The sequence below is a fragment of the Telopea speciosissima genome, chromosome 8 (genome assembly GCF_018873765.1).
Source record: "Telopea speciosissima isolate NSW1024214 ecotype Mountain lineage chromosome 8, Tspe_v1, whole genome shotgun sequence".
Taxonomy (NCBI): domain Eukaryota; kingdom Viridiplantae; phylum Streptophyta; class Magnoliopsida; order Proteales; family Proteaceae; genus Telopea; species Telopea speciosissima.
The window spans coordinates 49,039,293-49,052,063 of NC_057923.1; the positions used below are offsets into that span (position 1 = coordinate 49,039,293).

At 36.5% G+C, this 12,771-nt stretch overlaps 1 protein-coding gene across 1 annotated transcript; it reads right to left on the reverse strand.

Moving 5' to 3' along the window:
• Positions 1–1,987: 1,987 nt before the first annotated feature.
• Positions 1,988–5,275, reverse strand: LOC122672848 (E3 ubiquitin-protein ligase AIRP2). The gene is made up of 5 exons (XM_043870345.1): positions 4,913–5,275; positions 3,987–4,137; positions 3,761–3,827; positions 3,168–3,402; positions 1,988–2,387 (listed from the first exon to the last, which is right to left on the reverse strand). Exons 1-5 carry the CDS (start codon positions 4,975–4,977, stop codon positions 2,177–2,179), a joined length of 729 nt encoding a protein of 242 aa, XP_043726280.1. The 5' UTR covers positions 4,978–5,275; the 3' UTR covers positions 1,988–2,176.
• Between the last annotated feature and the right edge of the window lie 7,496 nt (positions 5,276–12,771).

Genomic DNA, 12,771 nt, shown 5'->3' on the forward strand with positions numbered 1-12,771 from the left:
GGGTTTTGGGTGAGGGGAGAGCAGAGTTGTAAGCACCCAAAATAAACCCCTAGAAGAGGGTGTCTAAAAGCTACCCAGATTTTGGGCCATCACAACTTAAATGGGTTTAAATTTTATGAATAGGTAGAGCACAAGATCCCTTACTAAAATGTCAAATTTAAGATTGAAAATAATTTCTCAAAGTGGCAAAATAAAGCATAAAAAAAGGGGAAAAAATAGAGTTCTCCAGATCTATACATGTAAGAATTCAAGATCAATTTTTACCCAAAGCTGCAAAGCTGTCAGTTTTTTCTTATCAAGTATGCTCTGTTTTGTTTTTAGAAAAGAGGAAAGATGAAGTGTTTCACTCTCCAAGAATCATGCTAACACACATGAATGGAGGGAAAGGATCCATGTAACCACAAAGGAGATTTTAAGGAAGAAGAAAGAGAAACTGAAACGATTGAGAAGAAAGAAAGGGATACTAACGGACTAACCACAAAAGAGAACCGTGAGGTCCGTGAGGCCTTCAAGATTGAGAAGCTTCGCCTTTGCCGTTGCCATCGCCGTTGAGGATTTGACGATCGCCGGTGGCTGTTGAACGGAGATGGTGAGGATGATTGGAGATTGGGGGGGGGGAGGCAGCTGCTAGGGTTCGACTTCGGCCTTCGGCAGTTCGTAAATCAGAATGGAGAAAGGGAAAGTGAAATGGTATTTCTCTTTGGGTTTTTTTTTTTTTTTTTTTTTTAAACATTAGGATTAAAAAGTATAAAACCGTATGATACTCGAACTATATGCGTATAATATTCGATCGTTTAAAAAACACGTTTTTTTGTAAAAATATGGGAAAATGTGGAGACGAAAGTATTTTTTATCTAAACGTTCGGATACACATATAATACGCGTATCATACACATACTTACTAACTAAGGCATGGTCATGCACCACGCACGGCTGTGCACAAAACCTAGCCCATATGCTTTTTTCCCCCTTCTTACTGAAGAATGAAACAAAAGTTCAGTTCAAAAACTTTGAGCCTGAACACAAGAAAAGGCAGAGGTTTCTCACGATGCCAAAGTAGGAAACCACATGAATGAGAGGGTAAGAGACGGATTCGTTCAATAATGGTCCATATTTTATGTAAGGGGTATTCAATGAAAACCCACATTTTATCTGAGAAGACAGAATATCAATGGGAGCCCATCATCATATGAGAAGGCGCGAGAAAGAATCCCCACTCCGGTGTCATGGAGATCAAATATATACTCGCCATACCACACAAGGCAGAAGTCCAGTTTCAAAACTTTGAGCCTCACTACAAGGAAATTAAAACATGCTCCTTCCTGAGAGGATCAGGAGCCTTCTTCACTCCTCAAGAGGTATGAAGCTAAGATGAGGAAATCAGAACCTAAGCCTAACAATGGTTTCTCCAGAACCCTTCAAAGAATGAAAGAGTTGTGATTCAGGGATTATAGTTATATCTATTCACCTAAGCAGAGGTGAACCTCAGGGCCCTAATATGGACTTGAGTGTCTCAGCCCAAGCCCAGGTTCCTATCCAAACTAATGATTTTATTCCTCTTGATGGTGATTTTGATCTAAAATATTCCTAATAGGCCACTTCTCCGTGTATTCTCCTTTGTCCCCTGGCCCTTATGTGGTTTATTAAAGTGCATTCATGGATCAAACAGGATCAACTATTACCATATTCAGTCCCATTGATACAAGGGATTCTGCCCAAGCTGATACCTCTGCCCCATTCGAAGTTTAAAAGGCACTAACTAAGATCATTCCAATAGGAAAAATGGAGTTGGAATACATTACCAAAGGCATGAATGAATTAAAATTTTCAGAAAGCATCAGCACATTCTCCACAAAGATCAACCATGGGTGAGGGAAATGAATCATTATCATCACCACCACCCACCCTTTAAGCTCATGGCAAGTTGCAGCACATTAGCATTCTGCATGAGCATATCAATAACACAAGCATTCCAGGATAATGTGGAGAACTAAGACACAGAAACTGAAAATCTATTTTGATATAGAATGACCCATAACGAAGTATTCAGACAATGAAACCACTAAAAACAATCAGAATTTACAGTGAGATAAGAAGAGGGAGAGGGAAACAATTATATACAAGCTGGATTCTATGTACAATTTTCCTTTTTTTCCAGTATCCATAATCAAAGCCCTTACCTAACATGAGAATGGTAGGAGGCAAAAACAGGATCAGGAACAACTACAGGTAGTTTATCTATGTATATGAACAATCTCTTTAAGTTCTCCCTACAAATAGCAGACAGGTCGGCAACCTCACAGCTGTCAGTGTAGATCCAAAGGTCACAAGAGTTCACTCTTTTGAGGCTATCTCGACAGAAGGGACACGACTGAGATCGTGTTCGCCTGAAACATCGAAGAAACAGCATATGAGTTCCGGCTCAATATTTAGATCATCAACTTTAAGTTCTAATCTACAAAGATATGACGGAATCTATATAACCTATCAAGAAGACTTAAATGATGGTCCATAAATGGCTACTTGTAAGTTGTAACTCGTATCAGGAGGTAGAACCCATCCAGGTTGACATGGTACACCAAAACCCAAATGCAATTGATGGAGTAATGATCTGATCCATTCAACATTATCCATAGTTGACAAGTGTCCAGGCGCTCTTTGCTGGAAGAGTACCTTGGTCGCCTAGGTGCCTTGTTGGTTTTGCATTTTTTTTTTTCCCTCTTCCAACGCCTACGGTCACCTAGGCGCCATGACAACTATGATATTACCCCACTGCTGTAAAGCTATGACCTGCGTGTCCAGGTATTATAGAATCCAAAATCTTTCTTTAGATTCCCCCCCAAGCCAAAATTGTTATCTGTAATTCCAATAGGCTGGCAGGTCAAATCCACAGCACATGTGCCACATGTATCATGACAACATACACTCAAATCTCCAACTAAATTGGGTGACATAACAACTACGAAGGGGTCTGTTCACTCTCGAATACTCTACAACCATAATAACCCTCAGACCCAAGAAAGGAAACTATTAAACTATAAAACTTAACTTCAACTCGAGGACCAAGAAAAGTATATTGTTTTATCATTGTCTTGGTAAGAAAATTAAATGAGAATAAAACTAAAGTCATGCAATTACATGTGAATTGAACATAACAAGGTGCTTACCAATCCCGATAACATTTCATGCACAACGAGTGGTTGCAATTGGGCAAGACAACCTTACTGCTCATCTCCATGCAAATACCACACTCCTCCTCTCTCTCTATATCAACCTCGGACATTTTACCTTTGTCCATCTCATACTTCTTCCTGTATTTTGCGGAACAGAGTTCTCTCTGTTTCCGATCGTCCACATCAGTGATTCCCCTTTGAAGTTGCAATACAGAGGGAAATATTACAGCTGTTCATGAAAAATCCAAACTTCAATCAATATACATGAACTGGTAATAATAAAGCAAAACAGTCGTTCCAAAGAACTAAAAAAGGGCAAGATTGCTGCCTGGTCATGTAACCCTGCATCAGTGGGGGAGGGGCAATGAGAGCGCGTGCAGAAGCATCAACATGGATGGGATTTTTTTTTTCCATAGGGGTGGGATGGTAATTTTGGGGCTCCTGTGTCTGGGCGAGGAGCCACGTGACCAGGCAGCGATCTTTTTCCCAACTAAAAATAAGCAAAACAAACAATTTTTTTTAAACAAATAAAAATTCATAAAGCTATACGAACTAGAAGTTAAACTAATCATCTTAATTCCACATACCATAAAATTCTTTAATGCTGGCTTTCCTTTCATGAATATACATAGTGGTTTTGCCATCAGTATAAGCCTGCAACGGATCATAACAACATCAGAAACAGATTCCAAAGGGAGAGTCAATCATTTTCATACACATGATTTCAATGCCATAAAAAGGAGAGTAAGCTCAAACATGTTGATACACATGAGAACTAAAATTAAAATAACGAATAGTTTGTAAAAGAATTACCTTATAGATAAGAATTCTAAGCAATCCAAGGGCACCAGCAAGGTGACAATCAGTCCACTGAACTAAAAAAAGAAAAAAGTGAGCAGCTGGGCTATAAGATAACCTCATTTGAAGGCATGCCCCATCATATTCCATCGGGTAATCCGAAGCCCTGTATCAAAAACCCAAAAATCAATATGTTAATAATGGGAACACATAATTTGCAGACACCATCAAAACCTAAACTAGTAAAAATGGAAGAAGGTGAAACATCAAGGGAGTAATTGGAGCAGAAGAGAGAAATCCATCATCTGGTTGCGAATCCACCCAACAGCTAGTCCCCACTATCAAAGCAAACAATTTTTGAGTACCATAAGAAACAAGACAATGTGTGGAAACAGAATGGACAGAGCCAATAAGAAAAACATGAACACATATGGTATTAGAAAAGATGAATCAAACACGATTTTTTCTCACGATTAACTATGCAAAACTAGAACGAGATAGATTTAATAACAGAAACCATCATAAATTCTGAAGATAAATAAACCTGTTCAAAAGTATCAGGTTTACAAACCTAGTAAGATAACAGGGAGGAAAACAAAATTACTGGGGCAAAAGATGAACAGAAAATCTAAAATACAGTAAAGCCCTACAGATGACCGAACAGAGATCAATACATCAAAAGAAAAATACGTCAATTCTTTCCAATTAATCAAATTTCCAACACATCCTTTCAGCTCTGAAGTATGAACACAAATATAAATATAAAAAAGACAACAATTTGCCCAAAAAATTATCCACTTCTCTAATTTAGCAGAGGAGGGGGGGTAGAGGGGGAAAATTCAACAGTCGAACGAAATAAAAGGGGAAATAATCATAAACCTCACAATTTCAAGAACGAAAACACGATCGAACAGAAATTTTTTGCTCGGAAAGAAAATTACAGAGTATTCGCATGCTGAATATCCGCTTCAAGTGCTTTTAGGGAATCCTTAAACGACTTTCGCATGGCCGCGTTCTTCTCTGCAACTATATCCCATCCAACAACAGACCCACCTCTACAAGGGAAAAGGGGGAAAACCCACAAAAAATCTCCACCCTTTCTCCAATTTAAAATCGAGAAACCACCAGAAAACCCCAGAAATCTCTTCCTCAGCTTATCTACTCTCTTTTCTACCGAAACTCAAACCCCAAATTTTACCAAAAAGAAGAAAATTAACGACGACGTTTCCAGAAAACCCCAAATCTCTCTTTTCTCTCTCTCTCTCCCTCTCTCTCTCACTCTGCTCTGCTCTGTAACTGCTCTTTCATGAATTCAGCTTCTTAGTTACTGCAGAAGTGGGACTTCCATGGCCTGCCTTGGGTCTACGCTAGTATACTTTTTTTTTTTTTGGTAAAGACGCTAGTACACTTCTGAGAGTTATTTAGTTTTGGAACATATGGATTTACCGATTTGCCCAGGCTTCCGCAAGAAATATCCATCTGACGTGTAAGGCTTATTTGGATTAGATTACCTATATACCCTTCATTTAAATATTTTTCTGTGCACGAAACTACAACTGACGTACGTCATAATCCATACACGTGGCAACTCAAGACGCGCGTAGTATCCTTATCCGATCTCTTATTCATAATTAGTCAAATCAGTATTTGATTATAGTTAATTAAAGCAAATTAATACAAAGTATAATGTATAAACGTTAAATTATCTTTTTTGGTAAACAGATCCTGCTTCGACCTTCGTGACCTACCTTAAATATGAGGAATTGTAATATTGTAGCCTGTGAGGGCATTTTGGTTATTATATCATAAAATAGTATATTTCTAAAGTTATGTAGTTTTGCAATCTTTATACCGATAAGGTTATTTTGGTAATTACACGTTGTTATAGTACGACTCTACTCCCTGGGACATGGTTTTGGCGCCCATCGGTTAGTGTCGGCGGCACTATCCTCCGACACTTGTTGAGTCATCTGTCAATTTCTGGTTCGCTTTAAAGTTATGGGGAATCGGGTTCTGAAAAGAACCAGTTTTCGATTCGGCACTGTTTGGCTCCACGGGTTGCTGGTGTCAACCCAAATTCATTGTAAGAGATTTTACAGAGATCAAACCTTTTGTGTGATGATCACCAAATCCTCCTGTGAATCTCCAACATTCTTCTTCTACTGAAATTTAGGTTGTGTTTGGTATGCATTTTTAGAACACATTTTAGGTCGATTTCGTATTATTAGATGATAAAAATCAGAATGCGTTCTAAAAATACATATCAAACACAGCCTTAAAATTACATTATTTTCTATAACAACATGTTCACTAATGTAATGTTCTTGAATTGATTACCGCGTGATATATTATAAAGTAAATATTTAAATGATGAATTAGATGTGTTACCCCAATTCTTATACTAATCCAGCTAATGAACCCTTTATAGTTAAGCATTGGTTTCATATTAAGTTAGGGCAAAAGGTTTCATACACGGCTGTGCATGGTGCACGATTGTATGCACAATTGTTGGATAAGATGAGGGGTCATGTAATGTACATGATCATACCCATTCAACAATTGAAAGTTTGATCGTTCATCATGCACGGGCATGTACAAAAACTCTCCCTGTTAGTTAGCTTCAAATTTCAACTTTCAACAAATGAAAAATGAGAAGGGGCCTTTTTAATGGAGATAAAGAGTTGTAGACTTGTAGAGGAGAGAGACAGAGAGACAGAGAGAGCAAACCTGTGGTCTTCAATGGGAGTTCAGATTGAACCAGCAAGAGCAGAGGTGAAACTTCAGTACTTGTACTACTGTTAAACACTTGAAAGTTACAAAAGACTTGGGATTTCGTTGAGTAAACTTAAAGAATTGAACAAGAGAAGGGAGCCTAAGAGTCTTATTTGACTTAGATAATTTATGACATAGTTTTGTCATTTTTATCCTAATTGAATCTACATTACTCTTGACCAAGTTTTCTAAAACTTTGACTTGACTCGAACAACTTGTTTAAGTCAAAACCTGATTTTCAACTAATTTTGGACCCGACGGTTCATGTTATGCTATGGATTAGTTCATATCTCAATCATTAATCAATTTTTATAATGTATAACGTCTTTACCAATTTATCAAAAAGTATATGGTTCTTACAACCAAACTGATAATAATAATAAATATAGGAAAAAATTTCCTCCACTATTAGAGTAGGTTCACCCACCCATCTAAGGTCATTATTATTTTACCCTTTACAATACGAAGTCGATAATGCCCTCTGTACTATTCTCGATACCCATCCCAAGACATTGAAATCCATAGGCAATGGATTTTTCATTCACGAGGGATGAAGAGAAATTGCCTCCATAAGTATATAATATAGGTTCAAAATAAGGTTAAAATTTTACAAAATAATAGAAGTATCAGTAACATCTAAAATGTGTGTTTAAATCCTCTATATCATCTAAACCCTAAATCAAGCGTCCATAAAAAATTAGGTGGGGCTCAAATTCTACCCACCCATTCAAGGATTTAGCTCAATCTAGATGCAACTCTTGATGGTTCATGGTAAAAGTTGAAAATTTTATTGAAAATAAGACCAAATTTATATTATTAGAAATATAAAAGAAAGGCACTAATATTTGACATGTGAATATCTTTTAATTACCTTTTGTTTTATTTTCAAAAATTCTTTAAGATCAGGGTATAAAATGGATTTCAAAAATAATTCGAAAATGACATATCATTATGTCATTATCAAAGGTGTCATTGCCGTATATAATTTTCGTGTACATAAAGCAAATGACACTACTTTCATTTGAAAAAAAAATTATATATTATACGAAAAGGATACTTATGAATAAAAGAATACGAGAGAGACAAAAAAGTAAAGTTACAACTTATTTGACACGTACGTTGAACGGTGTTAATAAGAAATTTTTTTTTAATAGAAACATATATTTGACTAAGGGTGTTAAAAGGTCCGATTTTGGTTAAACGGTTCAGTTTATTTCGATTTTGACTGTTTGAGGGTAGAAACCGTAACCAGACCGTTTAACTAAACGGTCTCATAATCAAAACTTGGACCGTTTAGTAAACAGTTTCGGTTAAACAGTTTTTAAATAGTTTTGGTTAAATTATTCTATACGATTTTACACGGTTTCGGTTAAACGGTTCTATACACATTTACTACTCTATTTACTAGAACTAGTAATTAATTAAAATTTATTACTTATTACTTACTAAGTTATTAGTTTTTTTTTTTTTTTGAAAAAAGAAATCATTAATGAAGAAACGTTACTACCTAGTAGTTGCTACTTGCTAGGTTTTGAATTTTTGTTTATTAAAAAAAAAAAGTTATTAGGTTTTTAAACGGTTAAACGGTTTGGTTATAATCGATTTTAATTGGATTATACGGTTTGAAACCATTGGATTAATCGATCTAAATCGAACCAAATCGATTAAATAAATGGTATCATTTCTAAAAACTAAACGGTCTGACGGTTTCAATTTAAATGGTTTGATTCAGTTTCGGTAAATGGTTTCGGTTTGATTTTGACACCCTTATATTTGACATATAAGCTGGATGAATGGATGGACACATAAATGAATAACAGATCATATGCACTAATAATTGGTGGACTTCACACAGTTCACCAAATTTGTGAAAATTTGAGTCATCCCCACACCCCCTGCATACCCCCGTCCCTAGCCGCCCTCTTGGGATGCCAACATAGTGGCCTATGGACCGCCAATAAAAATTGACAAAACAAAAATTTAAGAAGTAAAGACAAAATGTGCCGAATTTTAAAGAGTGGTTTTTGTGATGAGCAATCTGGAGGCAAAAATTAGATATTGTGTAAATTTCTAAATCTATCACGTTGCAAAGTAGGTGGGATTGAAATTTTTATGGATAGTTAGCCCTAAGGTTTTCTAATTCTCTAGCAAGTTTTATAAGTTGTCCACGTGGTAAAAATAAGGTATGGAGAAATCTAGGCTACCATGAGGGTGTACAAGAATACAAGGGGATGCGTATGGATATACATTGAAGGGTATACCATAGTTAGCAAAAAGGGGACTGGGCACAAAAAAAGGAAACGGATGGTTCAGGTTTTAAACAGTAAAAAATTGCAAACGGATGGTCAAAAAACAGAGAACGATAGAAAATGAAAAACAGACGATATGGGTTTTAAACGTAAAAATAGAACAAAAAAAAAAAGACACTATTCTCATAGAAAGTGAGAAATTTTTTATTTAAAATACATGCTTCTAATGTTCAAAACAAGTGTAACATCCAAAATTAATCTATATATATTCCACAACCCATTGTAAGTTCCAAGATATGTCATCTAATATCATCTACACTACATTGTCCAATATCAATTCCCAATTCATACACCATAATGTCCAAAGTTGAACAGTGTGGCTTGATGCATGTTTAGTTGAAGTTGAGAGTCATCGTTTTAAAAAACCCCTTTTTAGTAGATTCATCAATTTGTAGTTCAATTTCAGGGTCCATGCAATGATCTTGAGTTGAAGATATCATGAGAAATTTAGCTCTTCGAGTCATCTTTATGTCTGTAAAAGAATCATGTCGATTTGATTTTGGGAGAGAAAGATATGGTCAATTAAGTAGACCATTGCTTAACAAGTTCAAGGTCTTAAAAACACCAAAAAAAACAGAAACGGGAATGTTAGCGATTTGTCGTGTTTTCCCATATGTTTCCCCAAATATACGGCACAACGTGTTTAAAACAATAAAACACGGTACTACGTTTAAAACGGGGGGTATACCATTAGATGAGAGCATTGTTTCAGTGCACAGTATCGGAGCGAGTATCGGTCAACTCAGAAACTGATACGGTATCGGATTGGTATCCACACAAATCGACTGTATCAAACAAATTTGGCCAATGCTTCCCTATTAAAAATGGGGTTTTTGACCATTTGACTTACCCCTTGTCCGTACCGTGTCATCGATATGGTATTGGCATGGAATCTGGATTCAAACCATGGATGAGAGGGAGTTGATTGAATTTAATGAAAAAACAAGAAGAAAAAAAATTGGTAAGAGAAATTAATAAAATTTGACATATACTGGACTTAGACCACTTTTTACATATCCAACGGTCAGAATAATCACATTACTCTTCCATGTGACAAAATAGAAACACCAAACCATCCATTTTGTCAATGGGTTGCCATGCACTAAAACTATTTCACCCATGCAAAATTCTATAAACCTACAAGCTGCTCCAACTAAACGGGAATCCAAGACACAGCTAGGAAGCTTTTGGTGTTGAATGCCCTATTTCCTAGCCATCCCATGTAGGAAGGTCTTCTTCTCGAGTAGGCCCAATATACCACGTGGCCACTTAGATGGATGCCGAATGTAGTGGGCAGATGGTATATCAAATTTCAACCTAAACAGAGTTTGCCAAGTGATAAACAGAACTTTAAAAATTAGGACTGTAACATATTATACGGTAGTTGTCAGAGTACTCTACACGCACATGGGCATACATGGTCACATGGTGACATGGTGACCATGTATGCCCTACACAGGAAGGGTGGTATTTAATCAACTTAAGCTCTAAAATATGGCACGTGACTAATCTGACCCATGTTTTCTCTATCTAACCATCATAATAACCGCATCATTTTGTTCATGTGGCATAATGTGGGTTGACCTCGAAGGAAAACCTTCTTAGATGTGCTGCATAGAGGTTATTTTTCCATACTAGAGATTTCGAAGATATTTATAAGAAGGGATCTCCATGCCACCAACATGTAATGAAATCTCCACACCCAACCAATGAGGGCATACGAAGACGCGCCACATGGTTTGTCAACAAAGAGGCCCATATGTCATGAAGGAGAGAAAGTGTAGAAGAGAGATTGTGAGAAGGTCATACTCTGTGTACAAATTTTTTATAGGGTAAATTACACGTCACCCCCTGGTTTTTAAACGAAACTCAGATCACCCTTTGGTTTTTGAAAAAACTTAAATCACCCCTGGGTTTAGACCCCAATATGACAAATTAGTCCCTACCGTTAGTTTTATGTTGTTAAGTAATGATGTCAGCCAGTTAGATAAATTTAAATCATTAAACTACCTTTGACCAATGTTGAAGATAAAGGAAGGGTAGTATTATAAATTTCATTCTAATGTTTTAGTATAAAGGTAAAATAGTCCTTTCACACCAATAACTAATAACAGACTAACACCATTACTGTAGAGGAGGTGATTTGAATTTAAAAAAAAAACAGAGGTTGATCTAAGTTTCGTTTGAAAACCAAGGAATGATGTGTAATTTACTCTTTTTTCTATATTTATAAAACCGAAAAAGATAAAAGAAAAGAAGAAGGGAGCATTACTTCAAAAGTGTCTATTAATTGAAGTGATAACCTGTCAAAAAGCAAAAGCAATACCAAAAGCAGAGTAGAAAATAAGTGCACGTCTTGCCAACAATGGTTTTTATCTTTTCACGCCGCAACCCAAGATGAACGGGACTCAATACACTCCCTGCATAGATTGAATTATTGTTGGAACTCAAACAAAAGGTATAGGTGGAGCACAGAGATTAAAGATGATTTGTGTACTGAACAAATGCAAGTCTAGAAAAAAGTAGGTGTCTTTTGCTTCAAATTTGGTGAGTAGTGTTCAAAGCGGATTGTAGTGATAGAAGAGGTGGAACAATGTCACATCTAACAGCTAGCGACGGGTAAGAGTATGGGCCATGTTGATTGGGTAAGGTAGATAGGCAAAGACAATGATAGAGTTTACAGCGTCGACATCAACACTAATCTTCTTCAGGGTAGCTTGCATAATCCAAGTCAAGATGGAGATTTTGGGGGTTGGGTGTATCGTATATTCTTTGAGTTCACATAATTACCATTGGGCTTTGTATTTGTAGTCGGCCAGTTTTTTGTCCATTGCGTATATTGGGGTAGATTTGCAATTGTGTGGGATTAAGGTTTTTAGTTCTCTATATGTTGTCTCTATGGAAAAAGCTACACAAATGAAAGGGTAAATTACATTATGAGGTGGAGAGTGATATAGAGAATTTTTCTGATCAAGGGCCGGATTACACACCCCTATTCGGGCCGATGGGACCAAACTTACACACCTTATGGATATGACAACTTCCAAACCATGGACTTTCTTGTCTCCCCACAAGTTCCATGCGATAAGAGTGCAGCACCCCAAGTGGGTTCCTCATGGCATAACCCCATCATTGTACTTACAATGGTGGTCATGAGAAGTCCAAGTGGGAGGGATACAAACTCTCTCATAGGGATATTATTTTGTCATGTATATTTTGACAATTTTGTATTTATTCTTTATGCGTACATGCATGCATGAACATAGAATGTATTAATTCGACTAATACCTAACAAAGAGAATGAATCATCTGCCCGCATGTACAGGTGAACGTACATGTGAGAGGTAATTACTTATCTTTTTTGTTTTCATTAATACCCCTTCTTCTCTTGTAAATGGTAAAAATAGGACAAGTGGTTACCTCTCACACAATCACACGTACGTGCAAAGGAGCTGAATTCCCTAACAAACTAGTGGATAGTGATCTGCATTACATTTTTTCAAATCCAAGATATTAAACCCATATAAACATATAATCTAGAAGTTTGAATCCAGCCCTTGGTCATTTGTGTCTTAATTGAGTGGCTCTCTCATGTTATATTATAGGGCATGATTCCAAAAGTTTTAAAATTTATGGAAAGCTTTTGCAAACTAGTGCATTAATTTTGTTGTAATCAAATTGGTGAAGTGATAAGTTGTAATTTTTCTTTGATTCTCCCT

Coding starts and splice junctions, on each gene's coding strand:
- LOC122672848 (XM_043870345.1), bottom strand. CDS start 4,977: ATGCGAAAGTCGTTTAAGGATTCCCTAAAAGCACTTGAAGCGGATATT. Junction 3,828..3,986: donor TTAGAATTCTTATCTATAAG/GTAATTCTTTTA, acceptor GATCCGTTGCAG/GCTTATACTGATGGCAAAAC. Junction 2,388..3,167: donor ATGAAATGTTATCGGGATTG/GTAAGCACCTTG, acceptor TCGATGTTTCAG/GCGAACACGATCTCAGTCGT.